Source organism: Bubalus bubalis, chromosome 1 (genome assembly GCF_019923935.1).
Source record: "Bubalus bubalis isolate 160015118507 breed Murrah chromosome 1, NDDB_SH_1, whole genome shotgun sequence".
Lineage (NCBI taxonomy): Eukaryota > Metazoa > Chordata > Mammalia > Artiodactyla > Bovidae > Bubalus > Bubalus bubalis.
In genome coordinates this window covers 36,998,948-37,013,342 of record NC_059157.1, presented here as the reverse complement: position 1 = coordinate 37,013,342, position 14,395 = coordinate 36,998,948, and the positions used below count along the sequence as shown (strand labels likewise).

General features: G+C 42.0%; 1 protein-coding gene across 3 annotated transcripts in view; it reads left to right on the top strand.

Annotated features, from left to right (window-relative positions):
- Positions 1–461: 461 nt before the first annotated feature.
- NEIL3 (nei like DNA glycosylase 3) overlaps positions 462–14,395 on the top strand; it is a 46,524-nt gene continuing 32,590 nt past the window's right edge. For 2 of the 3 annotated variants that reach the window (XM_044938631.2, XM_044938626.2), the window contains exon 1: positions 462–718. In XM_044938631.2, coding sequence (XP_044794566.2) covers positions 563–718 — 156 coding nt within the window. In that variant the 5' untranslated portion in view covers positions 462–562. The remainder of the gene's footprint in view (positions 719–14,395) is intronic. The other variant, XM_025280458.3, reaches the window with a different exon arrangement.

The following is a 14,395-nucleotide window of genomic DNA, read 5'->3' as shown; positions in this document are numbered from 1 at the left end:
AAGATATACTCGGCATATTAGGCCACGTTTTCTAAGACATGCTAAACCTATAGGAGAAAAGTAAAAGCTGCTTGTTGTAAAAACCTTCCCCTGAGTCCCTCTGCGCCCACCCAAGCCCGAGGAGGGCCTGCAGAAACCTGAGGCCTGCCAGGCTACCTCGGGACTTCGGGAAGAATAAGAGAATCAGGTCACAAAACGTGCGTGTACCATGCAGCTCAAGGACAAGGGCAAAACCTCAAAGCAAAGAAAGCAAAATTGGAGCTTCTGAGGATGCACAGTTCGACCCCCAGGGCAGGGTGGTGAGTGAGCAGCAACAATTCTTTCCTTTCTATTGCAGCCCCGCGTCTGGGCCCGAAGGCTGGGCCACTGCGCCTGCGCCGAGAAGCCGGGCCCGCGGGAAGGGTTGGGGGAGGGTGCGGCTGGAGAGGCGGGGCCGGGGCGGGGCCAGGAGCGCGCGAGATTTGAATCTCGGAGGAGCTAAGTACCTCCGCTGAGGTGAAGTTACGCGGCAGTTTTCTGGGCTGGCTTTGCAGCTTAGTGCGGCGCAGCACGGGCCCGGGCGATGGTGGAAGGCCCGGGTTGTACTCTAAATGGAGAGAAGATTCGGGCGCGTGTGCGCCCGGGCCAGGCGGTGACTGACGTGCGGGGCCGCGCGCTGCAGGGCCTGGGTGGGCCCGGCTCGCCGCCCGCCGCCTCCGGGCCTGTGGGCTCCTCACAGGTGAGCAGCTTCCGTGTCTCGCTGGGGGACCAGCAGCGGGAGATAGAACAAAAAGCCCATCGGGTTTCCAGGGTCCAAAGTGCCTTAGCTCTGGTCAAGGCTTCCTGCTGCTGCTGCTAAGTCACTTCAGTCGTGTCCGACTCTGTGCGACCCCGTGGACAGCCCCCCACCAGGCTCCTCTGTCCACGGGAGTGCCCAGGCAAGAATCCTGGAGTGGGTTGTCATTTCCTTCTCCACAAGGCTTCCTGGGCCTCGCCTTTCCTAACACATACCTTGACCTCACCTGAGGGAGAATGCCCTACAAGTGCGCCTGCGTGGTTGAGTGTTGGTTGCTGGACCGCCGAGTTAAGGCCGCATTGGAGATGCCCAGGTGGGAAGTGATGGAAGGTGTTTTATTCCATGCCACCTTGCTTAGCTTCTTTACAACCCAGCAAAAGATGGTTTCCTTCTGTCCATAGCTGCATTTTCTGCTGTTAATATTATCAGATGCCTGCAACCTCTGTTTTTGTTTGTTTGTTTGTTTGTTTGTTTTTCACGTTTTAAAAGCAGTAAGATTGTAGGATAAAATTCTAGCTTCTCGCCTGCCTAATATTCTGCAACTGAAAATGTATTACAACTAATATATAATCTTAACATTTCACACAGAGGATTTAGCACCACCCTGTCCACTCAACTCAATATTGCCATCTAATGAAGGGGCAGAGCCATTTTGGATCCCTTAAGCGAATTTATTTCTTTTTGAAGGAAGTTGTAGCACAGCTTCTTGCCACTCAGGCATGCATTGCAGGTGGTGTGATTTTCATTTTGTAAGAACTTAGAACTTGTACTGAAAATATTCTGATTAAACCTCGTGCCTTAAAAGCCCTTCAGATGTACGGATGATTGTATTTCATGAATGCATGCATTATTGCACTGTATTTCAATTTCTCCTGCAAAGCTTCATCATAGCCTTTGGTCTTGTAAGAAAGAGTTGCTTGCTATGAAATTAGCATATGCTTACAACTTGAAAGAAATGAAGTTCTAAGTCTGAGTAAATACATTTTCAAACTTGGACAAAGAGTAATTTTTGCATCTCCTTCCAACTGCCCTTGTGTTTTATTTATTTTGACTATATGTCAGCTAGTACTCTGTACCTGTTCTTTTATTATAGTGTTTCTTTCAAAATCATTTCAGGATACCACAGAGATGAATCCTGAGTAGTCTCTTAAGAGTATTAATGTTTATAGAAAAATCACTCATTCAACAGAATTTTGAATACTCAAGGAACCTCAGTAACAGAAACTAACACTTCCCCTTGTGGAGGCTATTCTTTAGTTGGGAAGATACATAGACATTCATTAGGTAAAAACAGAAAGAAATATAAGTTGATAAATTCTCTAAAGTAAAGATACATGGTTCCATGAGAACTTACAGGAAGTTCAGGGATTGCTTTGCTGAGAAAATAACAATTAAGCTGAGATGTGCAGGGTGAGGAGATACTTAGATCTGAACTGAAGGTTGGCAGGCGGAACACTGCAGGCAATAGCAAAGGAAAAGAGACTGAAAGAAATCTGGTATGGCTGGAAAGGGGATGATGAGATACAGGGAACGTGGTTTGAAATAAGACAAAATTGAGATTGCTGGTCGAAGTCAGATCCTGGGAATCTTTGCAGAACTTTGTAGGGACTCTACTCATTCTGGAATAATGGGGGTCTTTGAAGGGTGTTAAGATCCAGTGACACTTTGAAAGATCATTCTCCTTGCAAAGGAAAATTATAAGACTGGCAGAAAGCCAGGGTACGTGCTGCCTTCTCAGGTGAGGATTACAGGAATCTGAGAAGGCTGCCTGGAGCACAGAGGAGGGGGCTTGTGACAGAAATGAAGAGAAGGGAACAGAATTGCTGTTTTGGAAGTTAAGGGAATAGAGTGTGATAATGGATATGGCATGAATATGTTACAGATATCGTAATTTACATCATTAAACAGTAATATATTCTGTATTAAGTTTTAAGCTATTACTAGCTCCCGAGGATACAAGATGAGTCAGATAAACTTATTTCCTTGAGAATCCCATTTAATGTTTTAAATAGACATTACCTCATTGGTCTTTAGGCCAGACCAGCATGAACATTTCCTTTCCATTTATGATCATCTTCAGTTCCAAGGCATAAAGTGCTTTTGAAGAACTGTTATATATCATTTCATTATAAAAAATAATAACCCCATGATAAAGGATTAACCTGATTCTACAGATAAGGAATGTGAAGCTTGAAGTGAGTTTAAAACAGTTAAGTTGCCCGGTATTACATGACTAGGAAGGGCTGAACCAGGTTTAATCTCCCTTCTTTCAAACTCCAAAGCCTACACTTTCAACCATAGTTCCCCTCAGTTATAAAAGGTTCAGTAGGAAACCTTTTATAACCTTTGATTCATTTTGGCAAGAATACCATACTGCTCAGCATATAGTGGTGACTACTTATTAGTTAGAGAAGTGAGACATTAAGTTTTTGGCTGATCTGCCACCATTTTTACTTCTGTTCAGTTTAGCCAGTTGGCTTACCTACTTTGGTAATGCTAATGGCTTCCATTCCCATATTCACAGTGCAACCTGATAACATAATGTAGATGCTTCGTCAGTGGTTGGGCAATTAATAATATCACTTGGAAGCAATCACTGAACATTACTATATTTAATACTTTGACATAAAAAGGTATTAAAAGTTGGAATAGGTCTTTATGATTTGGAATCAAAAATCTTGTTCTATGGGAACTGGCTTTGAAAATCAATATGAAATGAATAACCCCTTTGTGAAAATCAATATGGAATTAATAATCCCTTTATCATTGGGAATATTCTAAATGTTTTGCCATAGCTTCACTTTATGGGCCCTTGATCTAAAGAAATAATAATCTTTGTAAACATGAAGGGTCTTTGCATTTTAGAGGGGCATTGAATCCATAGTGTTAGTCGCTCAATCATGTCTGACTTTTTTGAGATCCCACCAGGCTCCTCTGTCCATGGAATTCTCCAGGCAGGAATACTAGAATGGGTAGCCATTCCCTTTTCCAGGGGATCTTCCCGACCCAGGGATTGAACCCGGGTCCCCCACACTGTGGGCAGATTCTTTACCGATTGAACCACCAGGGAAGCCCTATAGTAAATTTCATCAAAATGTGGTAGGTTGTCACAGATCTCTGGCATGATCACTACTTAAATAGGTCATCCCATGTTTCCAAGACCTTTATACCTGAGCATTAAAACTATTTAAAGGTTTCTGCTACTGACTTGAAATCGTTAGATTTCACAAGGCAGCAGTTGAAAAATAATAACTGCATTTGGTCTTCTTTATATTGCAGTAAACATGAAAAAGTACAAAGGAGAGATAAATAAATACTAATTGGGCATTTAAAATAAATGAGTTAAACTCCAGATAATCATTGTACCAAAAAGAAGAACCCCACCTGTGTAGCTACTGTTGTAATGAATCAGCTACTGTGGCCTGTAGTCGTCCTCTTGGCTCAAGTTTGAAGTTCATGGAGAACGTGTTCTAAGGCATGTCTCCTTGTGACAAGTGACCCCCATTTTGAAGAAGAAAGCCTAGCCATAGAAGCCCAGCGTTTGCTAGTCGTCCATGCGTTACATCACTTCTGAGTTTTGATCCACTGTCTTGTCAGCATAAAATTATGCAACTCTGTAAGCACATCACATAAAACTCTGCTGGAGCTTTTGGAACCTTATGGTAAGAAACAACACTGGAATATAAATGAATATGTCTGCTTAATGAGCTGTGAAGAGTCAATCCTTCGATTTTAATTGTTGGGTGGATACAATATTTTGGTGATATCGGTGTGTAATCTGCATATGTTTTCAGTTTCCTTTCACAAAACAGAATCTGAAACAGAGTTTATAAGCATTCATTTCATTTGAAACATAATTCTCTGGTTACTCTCTCTCCTTAAGGTTTGATATATGTATATAATATGCTAGCTATTCTTACTCATCTTGATATGCTCTTCACAGTGTCTGAGTTATTTAGTAAACATTTGAATGGATGGAGAAGAGCAAAGTTTTAAATAGTGCAAAAATAGTTTTGATGAAAGATTTTAAAATAAATTCAATTTGGAATCTTTCTCTATGAGTGTATATTTTGTTATGCATGTTAAATGGAAATTTCTATTACACGAAAATAATGAAGCCACATAATAAAAGTTTCCCTCCCTCCTTTCTCTTTGTAGTGGAGGAAGTGGAATTCATAATTCATTTGATTGCCATTATATGAAGGAATGAGCTTATCCACAGAGATTAATTTTCTAGCTAAATGAAGCTTATTCGTTTAAATCTAGAAAGAGGTTTTTTAACTTGTATATAACATGCATAATAGTATTTGCGTACATTCTTCCATGGATCTGGGTAATGGTTTCATCTTAATGACTCAGGATCATTGCTACCAGCATTCAGCATTACATGGAGTCATGGAGCAAGAGTGAACGGAGAACGGTTAAGGAAACTCAGGGAGACGATTCTCCACAGCCATTGGAGCTTTTAGTGAACCCTAAAGTGTTGGGGATGACATAGAGAAAACATCTGATCATCTTGATTTTTGAATTCCAGCTCCTATGTTGCTTATACTCACATCTTTGCCTATTTGGTCAGAATCAGATTATAGGACACACAAAACTCTTAGCTTAGTGCCTAGCAAAATAAGAAGTAATAGTAGTGTTAGTCACTCAGTTGTGTCGACTCTTTGTGACTCTGTGGACTGTTGCCTGCCCTCCAGGCTCCTCCGTCAATGGGATTCTCCAGGCAAGAGTACTAGAGTGCATCGCCATTCCCTTCTCCAGGGATCTTCCTGACCCAAAGATCGAACCCAGGTCTCCTGCATTGCAGGCAGATTCTTTACTGTCTGAGCTGCAGTAAATGTCCTGGTAATTGTTCCTTTTTCTCCCAGATCAGGGCTTTCTCACCAGACCCACCTATCTGGTGATGACTTTATGAAGGGGTAATGCCCAAAATTCTCCAAGCCAGTCTTCAGCAATATGTGAACCGTGAACTTCCTGATGTTCAAGCTGGTTTTAGAAAAGGCAGAGGAACCAGAGATCAAATTGCCAACATCTGCTGGATCATAGAAAAAGCAAGAGAGTTCCAGAAAAACATCTATTTCTCCTTTATTGACTATGCCAAAGCCTTTGACTGTGTGGATCACAATAAACTGTGGAAAATTCTTCAAGAGATGGGAATACCAGACCACCTGATCTGCCTCTTGAGAAATTTGTATGCAGGTCAGGAAGCAACAGTTAGAACTGGACATGGAACAACAGACTGGTTCCAAATAGGAAAAGGAGTACATCAAGGCTGTATATTGTCACCCTGTTTATTTAACTTATATGCAGAGTACATCATGAGAAACGCTGGACTGGAAGAAACACAAGCTGGAATCAAGATTGCGGAGAGAAATATCAATAAGCTCAGATATGCAGATGACACCACCCTTATGGCAGAAAGTGAAGAGGGACTAAAGAGCCTCTTGATGAAAGTGAAAGAGGAGAGTGAAAAAGTTGGCTTAAAGCTCAACATTCAGAAAACGAAGATCATGGCATCCGGTCCCACCACTTCATGGGAAATAGTTGTGAAAATAGTGGCAGACTTTATTTTTCTGAGCTCCAAAATCACTGCAGATGGTGACTGCAGCCATGAAATTAAAAGACGCTTACTCCTTGGAAGGAAAGTTATGACCAACCTAGATAGCATATTCAAAAGCAGAGACATTACTTTGCCAATAAAGGTCCGTCTAGTCAAGGCTATGGTTTTTCCTGTGGTCATGTATGGATGTGAGAGTTGGACTGTGAAGAAGGGTGAGCGCCGAAGAATTGATGCTTTTGAACTGTGGTGTTGGAGAAGACTCTTGAGAGTCCCTTGGACTGCAAGGAGATCCAACCAGTCCTTTCTGAAGGAGATCAGCCCTGGGATTTCTTTGGAAGGAATGATGCTAAAGCTGAAACTCCAGTACTTTGGCCACCTCATGCGAAGAGTTGACTCATTGGAAAAGACTCTGATGCTGGGAGGGATTGGGGGCAGGAGGAGAAGGGGATGACAGAGGATGAGATGGCTGGATGGCATCACTGACTCGATGGACGTGAGTCTGAGTGATCTCCGGGAGTTGGTGATGGACAGGGAGGCCTGGCGTGCTGTGATTCATGGGGTCGCAAAGAGTCAGACACTACTGAGCGACTGATCTGATCTGAATCTTTTGGTGTAATCATATTGTGTATAAAACATTTAGCCTCAGAGTAAGTGCTTAGTATAAGTAAGTGTAACAGCCTCTGCTCTTACAAAATTGAAGAACAGATTTTTATGTAAAGACCTCTTTTGGGGGGCTTAGAGACCATTTTAAAGTTAGGTTTTTTTGATAGTTTAAATGGATAGATAAGTGGTTTGTGATTACTAAAAGTATTGTTGTATTGAGGGTAAAAAGCATGTGGGGGACAAAAAGGAGAGACTGTGATTATAAATATGATATATTTTTCCTCTCTAGGGGAAATATGTAACTGCACTAGAGTTGAACCATTTATCTGTGGAAAAGTCTTATTCTGTTCTGAAAAGTTCATCTTCCTTATTCACCCATGGATAGGCAGGATAAATGGTAATCAGCACAATAAATCATGTGCTGTCTCCAAAGATATATGTTGTTTTGATGATTTCCTATTATTAAGCCACTTGAAAATGGGAAGGTGAACCCTTCTCAATCATACTTAAAATTATGGCAAAGGATATTTTCTTCTCTTATTTCAGGGGGAAAAAAAAGAATGAAATGTTCAGATAATACAGTAACAAGTTTATAACGGTCAAAATGAGAAAGTCAGGTATATATTGGATAATTGTGTACAGTTACAGCAAAGATAATAGGCTTGTGGGAATAATTTTTGAATTTGCATGGGCTGTTGAATGTTGTATGAAGAGGTGATAACCCCAGGTTCTACAGGTAGGGCAAGTGAGTCTCTTGTAATTCTTAGGTTTATTGCAAAAGCCTTGCCCCATTTGTACATAAGAGCTCTCAAAATAAATGGAACAAACCATCACTGGTACATAAGAATTTATCCCTCAAATGGTGTTTTAAAAGAAAAAAAAAACAGTTAAAAATGTATGCAGGTGCTTGAGATGGTCAGTTATAAGTTGAAATTTTTATTTTTCCTGGAGTATATTCTCTAGAGCAGATTATTTTAGAAATGATAGTGTACTGGGGATCAGGTGATTTGGGTCAAGTGCCCACATGATAGACAATTTGTATCATCTCCCTCAGAACCCAAATAAGGTATTAGAATAGATGTTTTTAAAGCAGCCATTTAAATGCTAAGTAAACATCTTAAGTAAAAACCAGGGCAGGCTGGGACTGCTTGCTGAAATCCTAAACTTTCCCATAAAGTTCTTTTTACTTAATGGAAAATTCTGATTAACTATAATATTTTACATCCATCTAGCTTTTGGTAGTAACTTGGTACTCCTATATTTAAGCCTCATTTCTTTGAAGATAATTAGAAAATAAGAGACTAGGATGTTAATAATTCTCAAAGGAGCTAAAACCGTTGGTGGAACAGAAGTTTTTGCCAAGAAACCTTGGGAAAGGTATAGCAAGATGGGGATGATGGGTGGGGAATACCAAGAGGGCAGGAGGGAGGGATCTGGTTCATCCCACAGATGTTTCCTGAGCGCCAGGCATCGTGTGAAGCGCCCAGGGATAAGGAAACACCATAGCTGCTGTCAACAAGGAGCTCACAGACAAATAAGGGAGAAACACGAGTCACAGACACTTGTTCAGTCGGTAAGTGCCAGCACAGTGGTTGTAGAAAGCCCTGTGCTGGGTTTGGCAGGTAGAAAGCCTCAAGATGATTCTGCTTCCCAGACAGGGAAATTCTAGTCCCAGCAAGTGTACTGGAGTGTATAGCGAGTGACAAACCGTGTATGTGAGCAGGGAAGAGGTTATGCTAACATGTCTTTTTAATTCCCAAGCACCTCATCAAGTATTAAAAAACTAATTCTGACACACAGTTGAGCCAAGGGCTCGCGGCGTCTGGAGCTGGAGCAGGCTTGTGCCACAGAAGGCATCGGATGGTGTCAGGTCTCTCTGTTTCTGGCCTCTCCACCTGTGATCATTCCCCACCTGCCCTCTGCTGACGTCTGTATTGTCATAGTCACCTTCACCTTCATCAGGCCCCAAACATCTTTTTTCAGTATTTGTAGAGACTTTAATATCATCCCTTTCCACATTCTGTTTTTGGTGTCCTATTCTGTGTTATTTTTGATTATAGAGACTAGAGAACAAAACCAGCACACCTGTGAAGATTTGGCTTCTGGTTCCTTGCGGCTCTGTCCATCAGGACACCATGATTCACTTCTCGTGGACAGTTGTGTGAAGAGACTTACTGGTGTCATGCATTTTAAGTATATTAACATTTGTGTTTTTTTGACTCATCCTCCTATGTACAAGCAGTTTATGTCTAAGGGCACATGCTCCTCTTTGTCTTGTTAATAAGTGGTCCAGGAGCCCTAACATTTGGGAGGGCCTTCTGCTGAATCCTCCTTTGGCTGGAGAGACATTTCCCATGGTCAGATCCAATAGACTTCCTAAAACCTCTGATGGTTGGCAGTAATTGGACAGCATGTAGATGCATACTCCAGGACAGCCTGTGGTGTCTTAACAGATTAATACTATATGGAAAAGCTCTTTTTTTAATCTGCCCCTCAGTCTTCATCTAGAGGGCATTTCAGCTGTGCTCTCCGTTAGCTACACATGGAACCAAACGCCCTCAGGACTGCAGGAACTAATAGGAATATTTAGCACAGAGTTAGAAATTTCCCAGGGAAAATCTAGGATAAAAATCAGGATAAGCTAGATTTGGATTTCTTCCTAATAGACATTATTAGGAACCCTGGCATTTAACTTTGAGCAAGAAAAAGTGGAGGTTTTCATTAAGAACCCATACTTCCCCCGTCCCCAGGGTTTTATGGTTTCTTTTAATTTATACCTTCTGAAATGGACATTACAGTGGTTTAAGAATAAGTGGCACAAACATTTTCGATATGAATTGTACTCAGAGATTTTGTTTAGCTAATTATAACAAAACCCAATGATGTGTTACTGTTGAATTACATCTGGGTGTTTTGATAATGGGGAAGTTTTAGATGGCCCAGTCTAGTCATTGAACAGTGAGCAGTTATCCTTACAGAGTGGGAAGCTTTCCCCAGAATATGATCTGGTTTTTAGATATCTAGAATAAGGCCTCGCAAGGCCTCACACATAGTAGAAAGTCAACAAGCTTTTCTAAAATGAATAAATCCAGTTCAACAGCCCTGAATGGTACATTTTTTATGTGGAGGGTGTGTGTCCAGATGCCACCTGCCATCTTTATCCTTAGAGGATGTCAAAGTCGTAGACAGCCAAGTGAGTGACATGAACTGTGGTAGCTGTTGGCTGAGAATTTTAAACTAAATGGTGTTAAGTTCTTGCAAAATGGTTAATTTAGTTCTGTGAGCAGACTTCCCAGGAGACATTGCTGCTGCTAAGTCACTTCGGTCGTGTCCGACTCTGTGCAACCCCATAGACGGCAGCCCACCAGGCTCCCCCGTCCCTGGGATTCTCCAGGCAAGAACACTGGAGTGGGTTGCCATTTCCTTCTCCAGTGCATGAAAGTGAAAAGTGAAAGTGAAGTCACTCAGTCGTGTCCGACTCTTAGCGACCCCCTGGACTGCAGCCTACCAGGCTCCTCCGTCCATGGGATTTTCCAGGCAAGAGTACTGGAGTGGGGTGCCATTGCCTTCTCCGTTCAGGGAGACATTAGGAACCCATTTACTATTTTATTAGATATGGTGATACCACTGTCTGTTTCAAGGTTGTCGTCTCTGTCTCTGCCAGGAGCCATTACAGAACTTGGTAAAGCCAGATCAAGGAGAGAAAAGGAGGTCTGAACACTGGGGTCATGGTGCACACAGGTGCTTAGTGAAACATAGGGATGTGCACTCAACCTGGAACAGGGAGAAACTCCCTCACAAGGGAATCAAGCGCAGGCTGTGAGGGTTCTGTATGTCCCAGAAAGGAAGTATCCTAGGTTCAAGGCAGGGCGAAGGGTGTGCGGACTGGCATGGTGATCTTTTCCTGCATATGGGATAGATGATGGGTTTTAGATTTAACTTGTAAAGCTTAAAGGAAGATGCAAACACTGGGGTGACAGTCATAGCACATTATCTCCTAACCAAAAAGTGGGGGATGCTGCTGTGGTGTCCAGGGCTGTGCGTGTGAACCAGGGCCAGATTCCCACCAACCTTCTTCACTGGAAACCCAAACAAAAGTCAGAGGACTTCAGAGGACATGGTTAAAACCAGTTGCTAGTAAAGGATACTGGGAGAGATAAGAGGCTTTTGGCTCTAGAGTGACAGACACACAGGCCCCCGAACCATTAATTTAGAAAAGGAAGGTTTAAAAGGTCAAAATCCTGAAAAATATAAAACCTAGCCTATGTTGAGGCAAAGGTTATTCAAAACTGATATATATCTGCTCTATTAATCATTATCTTCAAAGTCTCTGGGCTAATTTATGAGAATTTTTAACTACTAATTGGTTGTCATGGAAACTCACCTCAAAACTGCTGTCATAATGTACACTTGGTTTGAAGTGTATGCAAGAGACAGCAAAAAGTCTTGTTCAGTAGAAAAATTTCAAATTCTTGGTGCTTCTCAGTTTAGGGTTCTAAGTGATTTATTTATAAAAATAAGGCAAATGTGAAAGAATGTTTTTCTCTCACTGAGTACTCAGGCTTGCTGTGCCAGTACCTCATAACCACTGATTGGTGCTAGAGTTTATCCAACTCTTTGTGATCCCATGGAATGCAGCACCCCAGGCTTCCCTGTCCATCACCAACTCCTGGAACTTGGTCAGACTCATGTCCATTGAGTTAGTGATGCCATCCAAACATCTCATCCTGTCGTCCTCTTCTCCTCATGCCTTCAATCTTTGCCAGCATCAGGGTCTTTTCAAATGAGTCAGTTCTTCCCATCAGGTGGCCAAAGTATTGGAGTTTCAGCTTCAACATCAGTCCTTCCACAGGACTGATTTCCTTTAGGATGGACTAGTTGGATCTCCTTGCAGTCCAAGGGACTCTCAAGAGTCTTCTCCAACACCACAGTTCAAAAGCATCAATTCTTTAGCGCTCAGCTTTCTTTTTGGTCCGGGTCTCACATCCATACATGATTACTGGAAAAACCATAGGTTTGACTAGATGACCTTTGTTGCAAAGTAATGTCTCTGCTTTTTAATATGCTATCTAGGTTGCTCATAACTTTTCTTCCAAGGAGCAGGCGTCTTTTAATTTCATTGCTGCAGTCACCATCTGCAGTGATTTTGGAGCCCAAGAAAATAAAGTCTGTTACTGTTTCCACTGTTTCCCAATCTATTTGCCATGAAGTGATGGAACTGGATGCCATAATCTTAGTTTTGTGAATGTTGAGCTTTAAGCCAACTTTTCCACTCTCCTCTTTCACTTTCATCAAGAGGCTCTTCAGTTCCTCTTTGCTTTCTGCCACTAGAGTGGTATCATCTGCATATCTGAGGTTATTGATATTTCTCCCATAGTCTTGATTCCAGCTTATACTTCATCCCGCCCAGCATTTCACATGATGTACTCTGCATAGAAGTTAAATAAGCAGGGTGACAATATACAACCTTGAGGTACTCCTTTCCCAATTTGGAACTAGTCTTTTGTTCCATGTCCGGTTCTAACTTGTTTCTTGACCTACTACAGATTTCTCAGGAGTCAGGTAAAGTGGTTTGGTATCACCATCTCTTTAAGAATTTGCACAGTTTGTTGTGATCCACACAGTCAGAGGCTTTGGCATAGTCAATGAAGCAGAAGTAGATGTTTTTCTGGAACTCTCTTGGTTTTTCTATGATCCAAAGGATGTTGGCAGGCAATTTGATCTCTTGTTCCTCTTCCTTTTCTAAGGAGGTTTGAATATCTGGACAGAGAAAGCAATGGCACCCTGCTCCAGTACTTTTGCCTAGACAATCTCATGGATGGAGGAGCCTGGTAGGCTGCAGTCCAGGGGGTCGCTAGAGTCGGACACAACTGAGCAATTTCACTTTCACTTTTCACTTTCATGCAGTGGAGAAGGAAATGGCAACCCACCAGTGTTCTTGCCTGGAGAATCCCAGGGACGGTGGAGCCTGGTGGGCTGCTGTCTATGGGGTCGCACAGAGTCGGACACGACTAAAGCGATGTAGCAGCAGCAGAACATCTGGAAGTTCTCGGTTCACGTGTTGCTGAAGCCTAGCTTGGAGAATTTTGAGCATTACTTTACTAGCGTGTGAGATGAGTGCAATTGTGTGGTACTTTGAGTATTCTTTGGCATTGCATTTCTTTGGGACTGGAATGAAAACTGACCTTTTCCAGTCCTGTGGCCACTGCTGAGATTTCCAAATTTGCTGGCATATTGAGTGCAGCACTTTGACGGCATCATCTTTCAGGATTTGAAATAGCTCAGCTGGAATTCCATCACCTCTACTAGCTTTGTTTATAGTGATGCTTCCTAAGGGCCACTTGACGTGAGACTCCAGGATGTCTGGCTCTAGGTGAGTGATCACACCATTGTGGTTATATAGGTCATTAAGATCTTTTTTGTATAGTTCTTCTGTGTATTCTTGCTACCGTTCCTTAATATCTTCTGCTTCTGTTAGGTCCATACTGCTTCTGTTCTTTATTGTTCCCATCTTTGCATGAAGTGTTCCCTTGATATCTCTAATTTTCTTGACGAGATCTCTAGTCTTTCCCATTCTACTGTTTTCCTCTATTTCTTTTCATTGATCACTGAGGAAGGCTTTCTTATCTCTCCTTGCTATTCTTTGGAACTCTGCATTCAGATGGGTGTATCTTTCCTTTGCTCCTTTGTCTTTAGCTTCTCTTCTTTTCTCAGATATTTGTAAGCCCTCCTCAGTCAACCATTTTGCCTTTTTTCATTTCCTTTTCTTGGGGATGGTCTTGATCCCTGCCTTCTGTACAATGTCATGAATCTCTGTCCATAGTTCTTCAGACACTCTGTCTATCAGATCTAATCTCTTGAATCTATTTGTCACTTGCACTATATAATCGTAAGGGTTTTGATTTAGGTCATACCTCAATGGTCTAGTGGTTTCCCCTACTTTCTTCAATTTAAGTCTGAATTTGGCAATAAGGAGTTCGTGATCTGAGTCACAGTCAGCTCTCAGTCTTATTTTTACTGACTGTATACAGCTTCTCCATCTTTGGCTGTAAAGAATGTAATCAATCTGATTTGGGTATTGACCATCTGGTCAATGATGTCCACGTGTAGTGTTGTCTCTTGTTTTGTTGAAAGAGGGTGTTTGCTATGACCAGTGTGTTCTCTTGACAGAACTCTAGTAGTCTTTACCCTGCTTCATTTTGTATTCCAAGCCCAAACTTATCTGTTACTCCAGGTATCTCTTGATGTTCTACTTTTGCATTCCAGTCCCCTATAATGAATAGGTCATCTTCTTTTGGTGTTAGTTCTAGAAAGCCTTGTCAATCATCATAGAACCATTCAGCTTCAGCTTCTTCAGCATTACTGGTTGGGGCATAGCCTTGGATTACTGTGTTATTGAATGGTTTGCCTTGGAAAACAAGCAGATCATTTTGTTGTTTTTTGAGAGTGCACCC